Source organism: Meleagris gallopavo, chromosome 16 (genome assembly GCF_905368555.1).
Source record: "Meleagris gallopavo chromosome 16, MGAL_WU_HG_1.1, whole genome shotgun sequence".
Lineage (NCBI taxonomy): Eukaryota > Metazoa > Chordata > Aves > Galliformes > Phasianidae > Meleagris > Meleagris gallopavo.
The window spans coordinates 4299992-4320879 of NC_139419.1; the positions used below are offsets into that span (position 1 = coordinate 4299992).

At 43.5% G+C, this 20888-nt stretch overlaps 2 protein-coding genes across 2 annotated transcripts in view; one reads left to right on the forward strand and one right to left on the reverse strand.

The window, feature by feature from the left end:
• On the reverse strand, positions 1 to 19046 carry LOC116217245 (uncharacterized). Its single transcript, XM_085238022.1, has 7 exons — positions 18945 to 19046; positions 13476 to 13537; positions 13271 to 13343; positions 13104 to 13186; positions 10771 to 10870; positions 1573 to 1713; positions 1 to 323 (listed from the first exon to the last, which is right to left on the reverse strand). Exons 3-7 carry the CDS (start codon positions 13326 to 13328, stop codon positions 130 to 132), a joined length of 576 nt encoding a protein of 191 aa, XP_085094148.1. The 5' UTR covers positions 13329 to 13343; positions 13476 to 13537; positions 18945 to 19046; the 3' UTR covers positions 1 to 129.
• The window catches only part of ARPC1A (actin related protein 2/3 complex subunit 1A), a 15253-nt gene continuing 12998 nt past the window's right edge, over positions 18634 to 20888 (forward strand). Inside the window, exon 1 of the mRNA XM_085238019.1 lies at positions 18634 to 18787. The gene's annotated coding sequence lies outside the window, so the exon portion shown is untranslated. The remainder of the gene's footprint in view (positions 18788 to 20888) is intronic.

The window sequence follows — 20888 nt, forward strand, 5'->3', positions numbered from 1 at the left end:
TTTTATTAAAGAAATCTTTAATAAATTCCACAAAAGCAGCAAACACGCTTCTTGCAAATGGAGGCTTGCTGCTCCCAGAGGCAGAAGGTGTAGCAGGGTATGCAGGATGAACATCGGATTCCCATCTCTTCAGTAGGAATGAGAGAATTTGTTGGGTGCTGAGGTGTGCCTGAGCCAAATGATGAGAGCAAAGATGGACTGTTCTACTGAGCCAGACCCTGGTGATGGAAGTGCTGCCCTGAGTAGTGCCAAGTGGTGTTGGAGGACGAGCTCAGCAACTTGAAATTCTGCTTGAAAGGACTGGAGACCACCTTTGCCTAAAACTGAGAAAGAAAAGCAGATATGAGGCACGATAGAATTTCTTTCTTACTCATTCTCCAAGGAAACGAGCCCTGACAACCATTACAGCTCCTCCTGTCAGAGCACCCTTTAGGATGCTCAGATTCACTCAGTTCATTTCTCCACTTTTTGATATTGTTTTCCAATATTTAATACAACCTGAGGTGGATTTAATTCTATGCTTCACTTTTTTTTTTTTTTTTTTTTTTTACCCTGGCAGTAGTATTAATTTCACAGTAATTTCTAGGGATCCCTCTACATGAAGACAGCAACACCTCTACAATTTTTATTAATTATACCCACTTCTACATGGCAATACTGATAGGTCTGCTTACAAAATGCCTCCTCTACAGCTCCATAGCTCCTCTCCATCTAGCTCTGAGGAATACTTCTTCCTCTTCTGCAGCTAAGCAGGCTTTTATTTAACATAACTAGAGAAGTTTTAAATCTGCACTGTAGCAGCCACATGGCTGCTTTTCTAAAGTCAGTGTTAACATCCAGGATGTTAAACTCGCAGATGTCACAAATTTTAGAATTTATTAACTGAATCTCAGATTCTTTCTAAATAGACGTTCCCACTGACATTTTGTCCTGATGCTGCAAACTGGTTGTGTGATCCATAGAACTTATGTGATGTTTGCCTTCCTGTCTGCAGGCATTAGACCACAGAGTTCAAACTCTGACTTCAGATCTCTCTGCTCAGAATGACTGAGTCACTCAACTCCAAAAGGAAAAAAGAGCTTTGGAGGAAGTTCATCAGGCAGAAATAACTACTCCATTTTTCTTTGCTCTCTCCCATTCTCCTAGTCTGGGAGAAAGAAAAAAATCATTGTCTGCTTGCTTAGATACTGTGAGACTACAGTTTGCTCCACAAACAGGAAGGCGGCTGTGTTTTTCTAGGTATTAACTTATGGCAGCACAGTGAAGTGCTGCCAATTTGTACCACTGCCCAAAGAGCTATCTGAATTGCTGAGAGTGAGCTAGATTCTTCTGAAACAGTCAGTGTTGGACCGAGTCCCTCGAGATCTATTGAAAATGCACATTCAAAGCTCATGTTGCTTTCAGGAAGCACCTCAGATGAATGTATTTTTCTATTCATTTTCAGTTTAATACCAGGACAGTGTTAGTTTCTTATCCACTTCTATGCACCAGCCTTGGTATCTCCCCTCCTAGAAAACTGCAAGGGAAGGAAAAGGTGGTAAACCACACTGCCAAGAACAGCAGCAAACTTACCACACATAGATGTATTTGCAATTGACTGTTTCTTCAATGGTCCCATGAAACCTGGAGCCCTTCTGACACCCACTGCTGATCTGTGTGCTTCGGAGTTATTGATAACATTGATTCCATGTTTTTCAGTTAGCTGGAGGGCAACTGGGAATGAGAAAACATCCATGGTAAGGCAGAGAAGTGTTGTCATAAAGCAGAGATGACCCCAAAATTACAACTGATGACCTCCACGAGATGGAACGAGCCAAACTGATCTTGGAAGACACTGCAAAGAAGTGGCAACGTTAAGGGAATTCTCCAGGGTACAGAATCTTACTGAGGGCAGTTGTGCTACATCATAGCTCTGACAGCATTAGCTACACCTGTAGAGTTGCTGAACTAGAAAGTCACAAAGGAAAATCCACAGCCATACCTTGGTCTTGTCAGTAGTAACACAATGAGGAGCAGAAGTACAGTTCAGCTGCTCAGGAAACCAAATCAGAAATACATGCTTCTGTTCCTAAGTTTTTCTCTGACTCATTGTCTGATATTTGTAACTCATCTTCCACAGTCACCCACGTATAAAGTGTGTATAATCACTGGGAAGTTATGAGGATTAACTGATTCTGTGTTTATTTAAGGCCTTATGATCCCCAGATAAAAACTGCTCTAGAAATGCAAAATATTATCACAAATTAAATTTATTTTAGTGTCATCATCAATTATTTTTGTGATGGGTCTGCCAGCAATTCTGACAAACCTCTCCATAGAAATAAGCTTTGCAGAATACATATTTACAGCTCTATATTATCCAAACTGCTGATCTACCTACTTGCCTAATACAACGGGTAAACCATGAATAAATACTGGCATGATTTGCTAACACAAATCCTAACAGAAAGCTTTTAGTGAGTACAGGTTACCTGTGCTTTAGAGCGGAGCCATTTGAAGTCTTAAATATAGATGGAAAAAAACCATTAAGTGTTGATGTTTGTGCTTCAGACCATCCAGCTCCTTGGGGTGCCTGCACCTCCACTTACAGACAAGCTGATGATGGGGCAACGAAGAGCTCCAACAAAGGGCAAATGGATTTTAGGGCCAGAGACAGGACACCAGATTCTGCTTCACTCTGAACAAAGATGAACCTGTTTGCTACAGAGAGGTAACACGTGAGGTAACTTTACTTTTCTTAACCCATAGCAGCCTGCTCATGCAGTTTTATCTTTTTTTATAAGATTGAGGTGCATAGAAGAACAACACAGACCTTTTAAACCTACCCTGTTAAAATGGATTCTGGAGCCAACTCTCTTTACACTTTTAAGCAACAGAACCAGTTGAGATACGGGATTTGTCTTCCCCTATCTAGAACTTGGCCTTTTTTCCCCCCATAGCAGCTCCTGCAAGGTACTGTTCCACTCACCAAGGAAGGAAAGGAGGTAAATAAAACCAAAAATGGGAACACAGCTCACAAAGTGCTGCCATTCTGAATTCAAATGTTTTTCAGCTGGCATATTTCAATGCCCAAATACTTAATCAAAACCTCAGTATTTCTACAACAACAACATGACCCACAAACCTGGGTCTGCAGCTGTTTCTATGAACAAGCACCTATTTCCCTCAAGTAACCAAATCAGCTTCATTATTTCCCCAACTGCCAGATTCCAACACAACAGAGCAAGCTACTGATGCTGCACATAACACCAGTTGTCTACTGAGACACATGGCCATACCTTTCCTGGCTCCTTGGCTAAGTATTCCCAGCTGTAGCCCTTTCCCAGGAAAAAATAATCCTGTAGACCTGGCAAGCACGTAGGAGGGAATGAAGAAATAGAGACTCATTTGTATCCACGCAAGCTTATCCTGCATCTCTCAGTCACAGACACTGCTGTGTTTGTGGGGAACCCTCCAGGCCCTTATACTGAAGGACTGGAAGAAGAGATGGGAGCTAGGAATGCTCTAAGAGCACTCTATTAACAGTGTCTTTCTAAGAAAGAAAGAGCTTCTCTGGGGAGTGATTTTACTTCTGAAAAGACCTAAAGACGTTAAACTACTAATGAAAAACAAAATTCCCCAATGGAAGAGTTGTAAGATAGACACTTGAGCTCTAGTTTCAGCCCATGCAAACTCAGTGCTACAAGCTGGGAGCGCTGCTCCTTTCATAGAAACCTCAGAAGCAGCCACTTACTGACGGGGCAATCCTATGCAGAGCCAGGGTGCAGCAGGTTGGTGAGAGCTGGCAGCCCTCTGTGTTTCACCCATCAAGCCACTCCACCTACTTGTACAGTTCTATGGTGGTAGACAGATCTACTCTAATACGTCTTCTGCAAATTGCCAGGGTGTGGATGTTAAATATATAATCTGGTCCATTAACAGTGGGAAGTCCTGAAGATAATCGAGTTCCAGAAAGTTAATATTTTAATAGAATGCTCTGAACACAATACAGTTTAATAATAATTAACATTTCCATTTCAATTCACTCTACAGATGCTAGCTAGTCAATTCTCAACCACATCAGGAGCTAGGTCAGTGTTAGACACCTCATACAGACAGGAAAACAGCCAGAGAGACAAAAAACCAGCAGTGCTCCTTAAAGCACTCACGGGCTCCTCATAGGGAATAAGAATTTCTTTCTCTCTTTCCCACTAGGTGGAGAACCAGGGAAGGGATCTGCCTCCTGATCTTATGGATCTTGACTCCCTGGAAAGACACCGGTGTTACAACAGGCTGCACCCAGGTGCAGATACCTTCAGCTACACCTGAACATCTTGTTTCTTTCTTCAGAGAACGAGACATCACTGGGACTCTCCAAAGAAGTTTCTTCAGCAGCTTCTCTGGGCTCCTAAGCAGGGTAGACCTGATCCAACCTTCCCCTCACACTGTGGACTTTGGAAGGAGTTAAAACAAACAAACAAACAAACAAAAAACAAACCACCAAAACAAGACAAACACAAGACCCACAGGGCTCCATGAATTGGCTGTGAGCTTTGCCGTTCCTCTAGTTCAGAACTGTTCAGTCTATTTTCTGCTGTTTTGCAAGGGAAATACATGATCTTCAGTCCAAAGAACAACTGTGAGTTTCAGCAATGAGGTGTGGAGACAGTTAACTGTTCTGAAAGATACTAACCCTGTAGCAGAGTAGCACCAAAGATGGATATGAGTCAGATAAAGAGCCTATGAGGGCTAAATAAAAGCCCTGCAGAAGCCTTTCTTATAAAGCACCTCCAAGATCCACAGCAAAAGGCAGATGTGAGCCAGCCGATACCACAAAGCAGCCATTTGCAGGCTGATGCCAAGCACTGCCCACAGTAGCTAATGGAACAGGCATCTCCCTTCCCTACAGACAGAACAGTTTGCACTCTCCCTGCTTGCTACAGTCATCTCATTATAACTACAACCAACGGGAATAAACTGAGTTTGCAGGGGAGGAAGGATATTGTAGCACTTGAAGCCTTACTCAGCATCATATGACTAACCATTCTAACAGTTGAACTCAGTTGCTTATGCTCACAAGCTGGAAGATAACCTGTCTGAAGCCAATGTCCAGCTGGTTGAGGTGGAGAAAAGCCAAACTAAAATTCATGCCATCAGGCTCCAAGGTAGATTCCTTGATAGCTGTGTGCAACATTACCAGCCCTCTGATCCTCCTCTTCCCCTGTGTTTCACAGAACTCTGGAAGCTTTGCCTCCTTTACCAAAATTGCCCAATCCTTCTAGTCTTCTCTTTTCTTTCTTCAATCAGGTGGAATTAGCTCCTCTCCTACCTCTCTGTGCACCTTTTCTCCTGCAGCTGAAAACAGCCAGCCGAGCACAGGGTCTGATGTAGATTAATGAGGTTGTCCACACGAGGCTCTCTCAGGCGTACGGCCCCAAGAGGCAAGTAGATGGAAGGTTAAGGGCACTGGGGACCACCGACCACCTTCACAGCTTGCTGCTGGAGTAGGATATGCTCTGCCTGCTCTTTGCTCACTGTCCACTTCAACAAATCTTTTATTGTTTCAGCTCTCACAAGGGAAAGTTTTCCTCATCCAAATCTCTGGGCTTGTTACCAGCTAATCTTGGTAAGGGCGCACAGGGCATGAGCATCATGAGATTCTTATGGAGGATATGAACATAAGACAACCTCTCACGAGCCAGAAGCAAAGAGCAGAACACACACCTCTTCATTCTCAGTCCACTGTCTGTTCAGTGGATTGCACTGCAGTTTATTTGCATAGGTCACATATGTCTGACTCAAAATGTATCAGCATTTCATGTCTCTGTCTGACATGTCTGTCCTGGACATTTTTCTTATCTCCAAAGAATAATTCTAGCACTGCACCTGCATATCAAAAGCCTGGCAAGAGTTCTCCACATTCAGAGCAATCACAAAATGGCTTTACTGTTGTAATTCTTTTGAAACACTTTTTAGAGAAAACAGTGATGATGACAAGCCAAGTTCTGCTTTCAGTTATATGAGCTCAATTCAATTCACTGCAGTAAAGCAAAAAAAAAACACCAAAACCAACAACAAAACAGGTAAGGAGAGCAGACACTTGGCTCCTGACCAGGAAGATATTCTGAAATGTTTCTAGCTAGTCCAGAGCTAAATTGCTCAAGTGGAGCACTGCAGCTTGGGGGAATGAGGTCAGTGCCTTCATACTTCCAACAGGAGAACAGTGCAGCCATTACTATTCATCTACATCAAATCCTGTACTGCTGCTGTGGTAAGACTGGCTAACACTAGGAATTATTTGGAGGTGATGAAAGAGCAGTTGGAAGAGGAGAAAGAGAACAAAATTGAAGTTCAGCATCTGGTCTCTGAACTCAGTACTGATATCACAGTCTAGAAGTACAACGCTTCTGGAAGAACCAAAGAGCTGGAAGAAACAAGGTGAGCACACAGCTTCCAGGGAGAACAGGGCAGGATTTAGGGTAGTTCTTTAGTTTGGCTGCTGAATCACAGCTTGTAGATGTGATCTGTTAGGAGTCATTTTTGTAAGACAAAGAAAAGAGAAGACTCCCACCAAGAAGAAAAGAACATTTGCAATAATAAATAGGGACTACTGAGACCTAACCCCTGTATGCTGGCAACAGAAAACCAATGCTGCACCTTTCCAGTAGAGGCTTGAAGTTGGACAGCCTTTCCTTACTCCAACAGGAACTTTACTCCTCCAGCAGCCCTACAAAAGCCACTAGCATTTCCTGAGAAAATAGAATGCACCCAAATCAGATTAAACCCCTTGGAATCTGCTCCTTGAGATCTGGTAACGAAGGCAAGAAGATAAGGCAATCTTTTAACAGTCTCTTTCTAGCAGAGCTAACAAAGATGCTTTCACATAACAGAAAGAGAAGTTAAAGCACCTGGAGGGCTTTAACCATGTGCCTGAAACAAGTTGAGACAAAATAAGCTATTCTATCTCTGCCTTGGTCCCACGGTCAGTCACAGGGAGTGAAGCTACATTGACGTTATCGCTGTCCTGGAGATTCCTTAACAGAAAGTGGAAGATTCTAACACCAGGTAACAACCCAGCAGCGAGGAACTGAACTGCAGACCAAAACGATGTTTGTATCTGGGGAGGGGAAGATCCAGCCACATCCTAGTCATGATTTTACAGTCACTTTTCTGACATTGCTTTCAGGATTACTGGTGAAAATAGCAATCGTGCTCAAGCAGCTGCTGACTCCCAGAACTCCTCACTCCGTGAACTACTAAGTTATTTCTGCCCCCATTCCTTCGGGACAAAGTTGGCTGTGAGATTCCAAGGAGTAAAGCAGACAGCTGGATCAGTCCAAGTCTGCACAGGCAGCTCTAAGCAGAGGCTTCAGACCAAAGTGAAGGACCTCACTCTTGACCTGGAAAAGGCAAGAAATTCAGCCATTCAAGAATACATCTAGCACAAGCCTGACCAGCAAGACTTGGTGGTGCAACCCCCAGGAGTCAGTATTTCTTAATACTTTAAAATCTCTCTATCAAATGTCACTGTAATCCATATGACCAAGAGAAGAAAGGCAAAGATGAGCCACAGCTAATTCTTAGGAGCACGTAGCATGCTCCTCAAACTCATTAGCTGCCTTCCAGAAACAATAGTGCAGCTGAAGTAAAAGCCCTCCTCAGCAGCAAAGCAAGGTATTCATCTTCTTTTTAAGGATAATGAGATCCTGCTTTGAGCTCTTCAGTGTTGCAGTACCAGTGGGTTGTTCCACCATCACTGCCCTTAATGAGGCGGTTCTTTACTCTTCAGTTTGTGGCGTGCTTATCACCATGGTATCTGTCTGCATGTACTGATCATAAAAGTACGTAGAATATTTGTGATTAAAACCTCCCAGGAAAGAAAAAATGTTCCTTCATTCTTTCCCTTCCTGACAAGCCATTAAACACAGTCTAGAATAGTCTTGAATAACATCTTGTTTCTAACTGAATCTTCTTTGAAGCAGAAAGTCACACTAATCAACCCAGGCAATTACTAACAGCACATCTGCACCACGAATATCTGAAGTGGAAAACATTTGCTCCACAGCAGCATCATTATAACAGCAGGAGCAAGGAAGACTATCACACTGATGGGAACTGGGGGATCTTGTTAAATTCCTAATGGTGAGGAAAGAAAGCCTTGTAAACATTTTAATCACCCATTCAGAGCAACCAAGAGAAACTCTGCCAGTCATTACAGTGGGTGCCAATTTAACTGCGACTAGCTGGCAGGACACACAGAGAAGTGAAGTGTAAAGAAAACTTGTGTCCATTCAATGCTTGGCTTTATCTTTCCAGGCCAGTGCTGCTTGTGCTGCTCTGGAAGGAGGAGAGAGCCTTTGGGAAGATGCTGGCAGAATGGCAACAAGAAAATATGAAGAGCTACAGGTGGAAGTGAATATTTCCCTGAAGCAATTGTGCATGACTAAATGAAGCATCTCCAGGAATCAGTTCCAAGGATGCCACTTGAACTCCCAGAGCCTCCCTTACTTGCTATACAGGGAGACAAGCTGCCTTGGCTTTTTTTTTTTTTTTTTAATAAATAAAAAATATTCTGTAAATTGTAAAAATTAATCTCCTCCAAGAGGCTGAAAGATGACACTGTCAATATTTAGAAGATGCAGATTTAGAATCTGCTGTCCTTGCAGCCAAGAGAAAATGGTGATGGAGTCCCTGGCAGAGATCCAGCACTTCCTGGGCCGTCTCCCCTTTACTCTGGCCTACATCACCTGGCAAAGTGCCTCATTCTGTTGCATAGAGACAATGTGGAATCCTATTTTCATTTTGTATGAGCAACCATCTGAAAATAGGAGAGGGGAAGACTAGGCTAAAAGCTGGAAGAAATTTCTCATGATTTAATGGGCTTCATTTTTCTGCCTCCATGATCACATAGAGCTACAGGGCTCATTCAGAAATCCAGGATAATATTTAGCAATGAGAAAAAGGGCAGCTAATGTGAAGTGAATGGAGCCATTTCATGCCATTCTATTCAAAGAATCTGTCTGGTGCACTCGGTAAAGTTCACAGTCCTGAAATAAACCTATCACATGAAATATCTGTTTTCTTCCAAGAGGAAATTAAGGATCTAATCAATCAGCTGAGGAATGGAGGGCACAGCATTCATGAGCTGCAGAAGATGAGAAGATTGAAGACTGATTAGGATGAACTGCAGGTGGCACTGGAGGAAACAGTCTTCCCTAGAAGTACCAGTGCCACAGATGCGAGTGCTGCATGCAGCCCTGAAGCCTGCATGCCCACATTGCACTGCATAGATTCTGTGCTTATAATCCCACAGAGCACCTTTGTTCGTTCTTCTGCTGCACCTCTCCTTACAGGTTTGCATTCAGCTTGAACTGTTTCAGGTTAGAGCTGAAATTGATAGAGACCAGGAGGAGGAAGAATCTGAAATAATCAGGTGTAGCAATATGACATTAAGTTACATGCCAAAGCTGCAGCAAGACTTAAGTTAAACACTAGGTAAGTTTTCTAGTTGTAGGGGGAATTACTCCTGGGACAAGATGGTCTGGAGATCATGGAGTCTCCATTACTGGAAGTTAAGTACAGTCTGGTAACATGCCCAGCGACTGGTTTAACAGAGATAAGCCCAATTTTAAATAGATTTTTAAGATGACTTCTTGAAAGCTCTCCAGCCCTATGTTTTACAATGAAGTAATCATAGTTTGGTGCAAAAATCTTAGTAGCTCAGTTTTAAACGGGCTTAGAAATTGACTGTTATTATTACTTGGTAAGCAATAATTTGATACAAAGGCTGGATTAGATTCAACATAACAGAATGTTGGGCCATATGCTTCGCTGCACTCTGCAGGAAAATCACCAGCATGCAATTGAGTCTCCACAGGTGAGTCTGGAAACTGAATCAACAGGATATGCTGAAACTCCCAAGCTCAAGAAGATGAAAACAGACCCAAACAAAATGGAAATCTGGGGGGATTGCGCCAACAGTAACAATAATGAGTTTGTCAAGATGCTGGATCAACAGAATGTCAAGCTGAACTGCAGAAGGCGCAAGCAGGACCCTGAATAAAAAAGTGTGCCAGTTCTATCTTACACCTTAAGCAACAAAGTAATAAATTATGTACTCTTGTTTAGACAACTTGAACAAATTGAGAATTTATATTCATTAGTCCCAGCTCTCCCACTCACACCAATTTCAATCGGCAGTAGTTCCAACAAACCTTATACAAGATAAGCATTACTATCAGGTTTTCTCAAATTAGAATCCAGAATGTCATCAGAACAAAAAAAGGGCTGATTGCATTAGCATAGCCACAAAACTGACCTCACCAAGAGTAAAAGCACAGAGCTTCCTTTGGCACTTCTTCCAAAAGGAAAACCCAGAAAAAGGGTGACAAAGCTAGACTCTTTGGTACAGTAATACAGTTGCTGACAAAAATACAATTTCAGTAACTGAAAGAATAACAAGACTCTCTCTGCCCACTCATATGTGCATATATATACACCAGCCTAACTTGTCCTCTGTTACACCTGTCTCAGTCAGGAGAGACTCTCACAAAGCATGTGGCTACAATGACTGCAGACAGGCACAAATTATAGCAGGATAAAGCACTGTTGTTCTGGGTTTTTTTTGTTGTTGTTGTTTTGTTTTTCTTTTTGTTTTGTTTTAATCTGGCAACACCCTAAAGAAAAGCCTTGCAAAGAGACCTCCTACATCTTTCAGCTTCTTCTCTGCTCATTATTTTCTCTTTTACCTGCTTTCAAGACCTTGGAATTCAAATGGATGAAGATGCTTACCAGCATGAGAAAAGTTGCAGGAACAACTCCCCAGAACACTATTCACAGAATTGGAAGGAGCACAGAATGCCCAGAGAGCAGCGGGTGCCCTCCCAAATCCCTGGAGAGGAGGGAGGTAGTGGAGAGACATAGTGAAAACAATGGCTATGCACAGAGAAGGTTATTCATGCAAGAGCTATTTTGACAGTTTACATGCAGATGGTTTAACACTCAACCTTAACTTTGAGTAAGAAGGGCACGATTAGGCCAACAATGGACACATGTAACACTGCTCTATTAGGAAATCCTGTGGAACCTGAAGAGCTCAGTCATTAGAATAATTATACTGATGGATGGCAAGACTTTTATTTATTTTAAACAAAGTCTGGACTACCTTGGCTCAGCTTTGCTCCTAGCAAGGCCTACGAAAAGGCTTTTAGCAGATTTGGTGGGAGAGGTAAGACAGTGCTGAGCACTTCTGAAAAACCTGCCTTAAAAAGGGCAGTATTAAATTCTGCCTCCACTGAAACTATAGTTTTGTTAGTTGTTTCCATGGTGCTGGGACTTCTCCATGGAATGCAGCCCACAGCCAGATCTCCTTCAGTGAAATTTTAAGCATCTCTGCGTTACAGATTGCAGTATGAAATATCACAGCTGCCATTTCATTCTGTGCATTGATCTAAGAAGCTATTTTAACATTCACCACAGTCTGCAGCTCATTTCCATGAAGGATAGACCACACATACAAACATCTGCAAGGAAAAGAATATGAGTTCTGGAATGGACTGACACCACGAGAAGCATTTCTCAGCTGCAATTATGGGACATCAGTTGTAAGAACTGAGTCATAAATGCAGCTGTTATTCAAATAGGTTAGAAACTCAAACAATACATTTACCTGCAACTGACCGGTGACTAAAGGATACATTTTTTAGCAGGTCAACTGCAATCTCCATACCAAATTTGGAGTTTTAAGCTTTAGTTAATACAAAACCTATATAGCACAGAAGTTATGCAGCATTCTAGAACACAACAGCACATTTACTTGATGTTCTTCTGCTGAAGAGCAGTGTGTTTTTAGAATGCAGTCTTTCTATTAAAGCCCTTGTAGTTCTTCTTTCTTAGAGTGGGGCTTTTTTTTTTTTTTTTTTTTTTTTTTAAACAGCAACAACAGTTCTCCAGTGATTCATATCAGTAAGCACTAAACCAGCCATGGAGCTCATACTTCCCATGAGATAAAAAGACACACTGTAAATTCTGGAGCAGAGACTGTATTTGTTTGTTGAGATCGCAACCAAACACATTTTCAGTCAGGTCTAAAGCCAGCTGCTGCTACTGCAGCTTAACTTTGAAATAAATAATACTGGTTTATATACTCAAATCCATGTACACAGATATCCAAGTAAAACAGACTCAGACTCGAGGACTTTGTAAACAACAGGGTCTATTTCTGCCTCAGAGGTGCATCATCATTTTAGCTTTCATTTAGCATTAAGGTAAATACAGAGGTCCTAATGTTCCATAACACAGATACAGTGGGGTGAATCCCAGTTGACTTAGTGCACAATTTTATACAGAAAAATAAGCTACTGGAAACTAATCCACAAATCACTTAATGAGACAAATGGAAGCCCCAGAGGTGAGCAGTTAACATTCTGGGAATCCAGGACTCCTTTATTTTCTAGAAAGAATCTGCCTGCTATTAGGTGAAGTCAAAATTTGATTTTTACCACACTACTAACAAGCATGAGGAAATCATCCCTGAGCACTGAAAAGCTGATGAGAAAGCAAAGAAAGTTGTGGCTGATCCAAGTTACCTCTCCACCCTTCTGCTCTTTCTATTGGTAAATGGAAAATATACCCTAAGGCTTCCAGCATCTCTCTCCAGCATTTATTGGAAGAACACTGTTAATAACATGTTAGCACTTGCTTTGCTTTTTACAATCCTGAAAAGCAGCATGCTTGTTAGTTCACTGATTTCAGTCTGGCAAAATTAATCCACAGAAGAAGAAATCTACTTTCTCTGTGTCTCTTTGGTAATTCACACCACAGATGGCACCCTGAGGAATTCCTCCATTTCCTCTCTCTTTATCCTTCCTTTCACTTATTCCACAGCTCCACCCATCACACTTACCAGGTCTCCAACACAAGAGGAGGCTAGTTTCCCTCTCTAGATAGTCAATGACATTCGTCATTGGCACAGAGGAGAGAAAAGTTGCCAGTACTGAGCAGATTGCTCCATTGGCACTGTGCTGACAGCTGATACTTCAGATAGCCAAGCTAGATGTGGGTTTAATGCACAGCATTTTCTCCCCAAGTAAGGATGAGTGTCTCGCTTTTCTGTTTAAGGCTACCTCACATTCAGACAATATCTTCACCTTCCATCCACTGCACGCTCCCAGATCACATTCTTCCACTGAAGGGTGGACATGAAAGCCTGAAATGTTATTAGAACAAAGTTATTGACTTAACAGATAGGGATAATACCTTTGAGTATTCCAAAGGTATTAAGCAAGCATACCAATGCCTGGTTTATGGTCTGACGTAGCGCTGCCCAAGTCAGTTGGGATGACTTCCATCAATTTGGATCCAATCTTTAGAAAGGCAGCCAATGATAAAGAAAAATTAAATATAAGGCAAATTTTCTCAGAGGGCAGCATACAGATCTACACATCCTACTTTTCAATACCCTGTATAAATAGCTGCACTGTCAATCTGTTTCATACCTTCCTCAGAAGCCTCCTGCATGGCAAAAGAGCTGCGTCAGGATCAGGACTACAACATGCACCTGGAAAATATTAAAGAACTAATAAATTGCAAAGATCTGTAAATCAAGATTGAATAGGCTGAGTAGTTAGCCCTGGAAGGACAAAAAAAAAAAAAAAAAAAAAAAAGCACTACCATGAAACTCCAGGCTAAGAAAAAACATGCTTGTTTGGAATTAGCTTTCTAGTAGATTTGTACAACTACAAAACTCTTTCCTGCACCTGATCTTCCACATTCAACAAAAATAAATGAAAACATCCCATTTCAGATAACAGTTAACATGTACCAAAGGAAATGTACTAACTTGAGGAAAGCCAGACTAGGCAGAAAAGATGCATGTAGGACACTCCCAGTCCACTGGAGCACAAGCAAACTTCAGCTCTCTGCACCCTGAGCAGAACATATCAATCAACCCTCATGGTGTTTGAATACAGCAGTAACAAGCTACTGTTATCAGCAGCTGATCTACACCCACGAAGGAGATCTTGCAAAATGTACTATCAGCAGTGGCAGGACTTACCCTTTATTTCTGTGTTGCAACAAAACTCAAGAGCATGAGCATCTCCAGACTCCTGGGGTAAATATCATCTTCCTATTTCTTTTTCTGATCAACACTTCAAATCAGTTTGTGATTATTTATCCTGCTGTTCCTTTTCAGATTAAGTAATGGATATAGAACTATCCTCCAAATAGAAACACGACGTTCTCCTGCAGAATTTTCAGTCTGCACAAGAAGCCTCTAAAGGAGTTGATCTTCCATAAAAGATGACAACAAAACCAACTAGCGTGCAGAACTAGAACGGCTGGAGAAGCTGTAGAACTGAAAACATTGAGAATTAAAATGAAGCAGCTGTATATATTTCCTGTTCAAGCTCATTGCTTCATCACAGAACTGTATCTTGTTAATCTGCTGGAGGATCACATCAGACATATCCTAAGACACTTTTTTCCAGTGCAAACATTTCTCTTCTTAAATATTTGCTGGTCCGGGAACAGGAGGATAACCAAAGCCTGTCCAAGTACAGGAAGACTATATACAAACTAGATGACTCACTTCTGGGTTGATACCCAAGTGCCAAAATCCTCTTCCTCCATGTCAGTGGCTGAGGAACAGCTACTGAACTTGGAGAGCTCGTGTTTGAAGCCACCTGCCATGAATTTATTAGAGCAGAAAAGGGTGCAGAAAAGAGATGAGGAAAACAGGTGTGTTCTGAACGTAGGTACTCCACAAACCTGTTTATGCATGGAGATAAGTTCTGAAATGGCAAATGGTTGCTACAGGGGTATTTTCACTAATGGTAAAACAGAAAGGGCTAATAGGCAGCATCCTAATGCTTCCAAAAGGGATGATCAATAAGGGCATCTTCTCAAGGGCACCAAAATTGTACAGGAAGAATCTCTCTTAAGGAAAAGCCTATCTCATCTGGGGGGCATGGTACATAGCAAAACTGCACTAACAGGCTTGAGATAATGAAGATAGCTACACAGGAAAGACACTAGAGGACAGAAAGCATGCAACAACATGCAGATGAAAGAACTATCTGTATGAGATCTGAGAAACTGAAAATACAGTTCTCAAGTACACCTTGAGGGACAGAAGACACCATCAGTACTTGAGAAATACCTGCACTGACAGGTCCGGGACTTTAAGATAGAAGGTGGGATCTGGGCTATCTCTTGAAAATAATTCCTCTTGATAATAGTTGTAATGCAAAGTCTTAATAAAGGTTATTGTATAGAAAAAAAAATATTGAGATTGTTCACAGTGTGACAGCAAAACAGTGTACCAGGATGCTGCCCAAACCTGATGTCAGGAGGTGCTGCAACAGGATGATGGAGAAGCACAGGAGAAGCAAACTGACAGCCTGGGAGGTGGGCACAGCTCCTGTGGCAGCAGAGCACAGGCTGGTTGTGGAAGACATGCTCAGGAAATAGCAGGGCTGGCTCCTAGGGAATGTCTCGAATGAGACAATGTTTAAAACACCTGTGTAGAATTTCACTGTCAATCTAAAAAGAAAAAGCAATAAATACTGCCACTATTTCTTTTCTAGAGGAGTTGATTTTCTGCAGCAGCTAGCGTAAAACACTACCACCACCCAAACACCATCACCTTGCTGTTACTCACCAAGTCCTGCTTGGACAACTGCAACAAATGCATCCAAGCATACAATCTCTGGAAGGCAGGCTAACAGCAGGTCAGGCACTGCTGAGCATTGCACACTGGACACTTAGCTCTAAAGGTGGGCACTTGGAGCCCCAGCCCCACCAGCTTGAGCATGGAGGCTCCCAACAAAGGAAGGAGAAAGCAGTCAGCATCGAGCTTATCATTATCTAGACAGCCATCAGTGAGACTGATCAATATGCAAGCAGTCTGCCTGCCTTCTTATTTTGTATTACAACAGTAATACACACACAAATGTATACAAAGTAAAACACATGCACAAATTATATGAAGTTCTAACAGTTGCCACAAAACACATTGTATTAAGATGCAAAAAAAAAAAAACAACAAAACAACAACAAAAAAGAAACCCAGGACAATCGGATACATTGACTTTTCAAGCTTAAAATTCCTGAATTTGCAGTTATTTCGATCAGTGACTCCATTTGACCTTAAGGCAAGCACTCCTCATAATTCAAGGGTATTTCTGATGAAAACCAATCTTGATAAATTGTGATCTAAATGGTAGTTCTAGAAACGCAGAGAATGCAATTAGGAAAAAATGGCCTTTCTTTCCCCCTTTTTAAGCATCAGATGTGATATAATGCTCAGTGCCAGAAATTGCTAAGTGTTCAAGTACTGGGGTGAATAACACACTTCTAGAAGGCTTCTCAAACTAAGCACTATTATCTGCAAATACCTGTTTGTATATATAGCAACCCACTTTTTGAGTAGCTATTACCAACTGTATGCCCTCGCTGTTAAAAAAAAAAAAGAATGAAAATGATGTCCCAGCTCTTCTTTTTTTCTTTTTCCCTCCAGATATATCTTAAGGTCATATTGACCTAAACTACTTTTATTAAAATCATTTTGATTTGGCTTGCAAGGCCTTAATCTCAAAAACACTGGCATTCTTTCTGGATTACCACAGTTTAATTGCATCAGCAATACCACAGGAACAAAGGTGGAACATACTCTGGAAAGCTATGCTGAAGATGAGGCCTTAGCCTTTAATGCTTAAAAGCTCTGCAGAGCTCCTCATTTAGATACTTTCACCCCATCTGGTGAAAATCATTTCGAAAACATAAAGCCATGCTTAAACGCAATTTCATTCCCGTTACGTAATGTTACTTGGCCTAGTTGAGCATCTTTAATCTGTGCAGCTGAACTAGTTTTATCGTTAAGCCAATAAGGGCTGCAACGATTACGTATCTCAGGGCTACAGAACCACAGTAACACTGCTTTAGGAGCCCATTAAGCAAAGTCTCCTTCCTGAATGCAAGATCTTATACTGTACTTCACCTACTGTGAGAAATATTTGCCTGATCTATTCTTAAAACCTCTAAGAAGAGCCCACACCTTGCCTAGTCAGTCTAACGCTGCTTGACTGGTTCAGAAGAATCACAGGAAATTTTTTCACTGTAACCTAGATCTGCCTTGCTGTTACTTTATCTTATGGCTCCTCACCCTACCCCCAGTGGACATGAGAGAACAAATTGTCCCTTTCCTCATGGCAGCATCCTTTCATCTATTTGAAGACTTACCATGTCTGTGGCTTTATGTTCTCTCTGGCTCTGTAGAAGTCATGTGTTCAAAGACTGATCATTACTTTTACTTTTTTCTCTAAATCATACAAATTTCTCTCACGTGGAGCCCAGTACTGGACATACTGTTTTAGCACAGCTCAGCATAGCAGGATGCCTGTGCCTTATTAGCAGTTTTCTTACTTACACAGACCTGCATGGCATTCACCCCTCCAACAGCAAGATGTTGATACTCACTCAGCTTACAGCCCACAGCAGCCCCTCCATCCTTTCCTGCAGCACAGACAGCTGCTTTTCCTAAGACCAATACCATCAACTCCACAGTTACGAAGCATACAGTACTACACCTGTTACTTTTATCCATAGAGTTCCCCTTTCTGCATTCTGGTTCTCTGGTAGTGCATTCATACAAGCTCAGACTTGACCTCATCTTCAAATACAGCAATTACAAGGCCTGTTTCACTGCGGATGAGCAATGGACTGAAGGCAGTTCCCTAGACAAGTGCTGATACCAAGTACATTTTTCCACAACTAGATCTGCAACCCCGCTAGAGCAGTATCACGGAGACTGGTTTTTCAGTTTATTATTAGAAAATCCTGCAAGCCAACATCAGAAGTTCTACTAAAAATCAAGGTATATGACACACGTTGCCTTATCCTTATCTGCAAGCTGTTACACTACCAGAAATGGCGATGAGATTGGCTCAATTCATTCACAACAAAGCCATTCTGGACACAGCTCACCTTGTTCCCCTTACAAATGGATTTTTCTCAGACCAGAAACTAAATTCACAGCAAGGAGCAGCAGAGCTGCATGTAAGAGCTGCTCATCTCCCTACGAGATACGTGGCTGACTTGGTTTCAGGTCACAAAGCCTCGCGGCTAGTAGGGTTTGTAAGCCGAGTGTTACAGGAGCCAAAGCACGAGACCCCAGGGAGCTCCTGACAGGGACTGGGAGCAGGGCAAGGCTCCCCATGCAGCAGGAGGGAAGGGGCAGCGCTCAGTGCTGCTCAGGAACGCCCTTCGCCCAGCCAAGAGACAGCAGTCCCTGCCTTACAGCCCCCAGCTGAACACCTCCCAAGGTCAGCGTGGCTCAGCAACAGCTCCTCCACAGCCCCAGTGATCTCTCAGGCAGAGATCTCCACCTGCCGCCCCTGATGCACGCCAGGTTCCACCGCTTCCCCTCGCACACCCACCAACCCCCGCACACCGCTCTCCCAACTCCCCCGGCACCACGTGACTGATCCCAACACCTCACCGCGCACGCGCCTCCCGCCCAACCGCCTCTTTGTGTGAGGCGCGGGCACGGTGCGCGCGCACCCCACATTCCTCCTTCCCTCCCTCCGCGCAGGCGCAGAGCGTCCTCCCGCCCCCGCAGCACGGCGCACGCGCAACCCGCGGCGGGAGGCTGGCCGGCGGGCGGCGCGCAGGCGCAGTGCGCGTTTCCTGGCTCCCTTGTCAGTGCCGGGCCGCCCCCCCCACCCCTCCCCTCCGCCGCCGCCGCCCGGAGCGGAGTCGCGTCGACTGCCCAGAGTCCGCGAGCCCCGCTCCGCCCCCGCCGCCTCAGGTGAGTCCCGGCCCCGAGGAGCGGCCGTTCGCCCGCAGGCCCAGGTGCTGAGGGGATGGCGGCTCCCCGGCCCTCGACCGCGGCCTGCGGGCCCCTCGCCCGGCCCTGCGCTCGGCTCAGCGGGCGGGGCGGCTCCGTCCTTCGGGGCAGCGCTCACCTGTGCGGGCCGGCCGGCACCGCCCGCTTCGTGCCGAGCTGCCGCCGCCCCGACGGGAGCTGAGCGCTGGGGGTCCGGAGGAGATGACAGCGATGGGAGGCGGCGCTCAGCCGGCTGCTCCGCGGGGTGTGGAGATAGGCAGAGATTAACGGCGGCTCTCGTCCTCACTCGCTGTCTCTGATTCGGACGCGTCTCCTCGCTGTTCATCCTGGGTGGCCTCGTGCTTCTCGAGAGGTGACAGCAGCTCAGGGGTGTTTGCGGGAGATGTGCTCTGAAAGCTCGAGCTGAGCCTGCAGGAGTCCTTTATTCACCCAGCTCTTAAGTTATATATTGAAACTCGAGGACAGTTCGCATTTGAAAGAAAAACAAAGGGAAGAGCTAACAGGGTCCAGAGGGGGACCACGAAGATGATCAGGGGGCTGGAGCACCTCCCCTGTGAAGACAGGCTGAGGGAGCTGGGCTTGTTCAGCCTGGAGAAGAGAAGGCTGCAGGGTGACCTCATTGCAGCCTTTCAGTACCTAAAGGGAGCCTACAGACAGGAGGGGAGTCAACTCTTTGAAAGGGTTGATAACTGCAAGAGAAGGGGAAATGGTTTTGAGTTGAGGGAGGGGAGATTTAGCTTGGATGTAAGGGGGAAGTTCTTTACAGAGAAACTGGTGAGGTGCTGGAACAGCTGCCCAGCGATGCTATGGATGCCCCATCCCTGGAGGTATTCAAGGCCAGGTTGGATGGAGCCCTGGGCAGCCTGGTATTAAATGTGGAAGTTGGTGGCCCTGCACGTGACAGGGGGTTGGAGATTCATGATCCTTGAGGTCCCTTCCAACCCTGGCCATTCTGTGATTCTGTAAGTTATCACAACAGTGCCTTTCCTTTGTGAAGTGCTGAGGTTGGCAGACAGGAGAACACTGAGGGGTTTATGATGCATTGGTTGTATCAAGTTATTCAGTTGGTCTCTGAGAAGGAATAAATCTTAATAAGATCTTACAAACAGTATTTATCTTCCCAAAGGAAATAATATTGCAGTGATCAGACAACAAATATTTGTGCTTTCTGAGATTGTCACCACTGTTGGTTCTTAATGAGTTTTACCAAACCCAAAACAGCTGCTTGCTGCCAGCTGTGGTGCTTGAGAAGCTCAGTGGACAAGAATGCATCATGTCTCTCGTGCAGATGCAAGCTTTGGGAACAGCCTGTAGGTTAGTGAGCAAAAATTTTTGATCTAGGAGTTGTTAGGATGGGACAGCGGTGCTTTACAGAGTGCCAACCTGTGGAGAGAGCATGAGGACTGTAGTAGAAACTGTTCAGAGATAGCTGTGTTCCTTGAGCAGCAGAGATTGGATAGTTTTACATTTTATTTGGAAAGAGGCAAAAAGGCTGAGCATTCCCTGTTGGTAGTAGAGCTCTTCAGCTTTTTCTGTATATGGAAATGCACTGCTACTGAATTGTTGGCATGTACTAAAGCAAGACTGGGAAAAAGCAATTTGTAGTCATGTTTTGCTTATGTTAACACATGGAATCTCAAACCATTGCTGTCCAAGGTCAAAGGTAACTTGGATTGTGTCAATGTTCTCACATCAGTAAAAATAAGTAATTGTTTTTCTTAGGGCTGCATGCACGTAGTGGCTTTATTTGATCTTTAGCATGAGATTACTAGAAAAACTAAGAAAACTATGGCAGTTAAAATTATGAACTGAACTTAAAGCTCATTTAGCTAAAGTTTCTAGTTAAGTACATTTAATGAAACTGCAAATCATGTCTCTTTATAATAACACAGCTTGATTTTTTTTTAAAGAAAAATCTGTCCAATTATTTGCATTGGTGAAGTACTGTATCATGCACAAAGTCCTGAGTAAAGATACTACTTCAACTAGTGGGCTGCTACAATTGCTCAGCTCTGTAAGGGGTTACTCAGCTCTCATTCACTCCTGAGTTTCTGTGGGACCG

Excerpts from the sequence above, each read along its gene's own strand:
- LOC116217245 (XM_085238022.1), bottom strand. The coding sequence starts at position 13,328 with ATGGAAGTCATCCCAACTGACTTGGGCAGCGCTACGTCAGACCATAAA. Across the intron at positions 13,187-13,270 it reads AGACCATAAACCAGGCATTG|GCTTTCATGTCCACCCTTCA; the intron begins GTATGCTTGCTT and ends ATAACATTTCAG. Across the intron at positions 10,871-13,103 it reads AGATATTGTCTGAATGTGAG|GGATTTGGGAGGGCACCCGC; the intron begins GTAGCCTTAAAC and ends CCTCCTCTCCAG.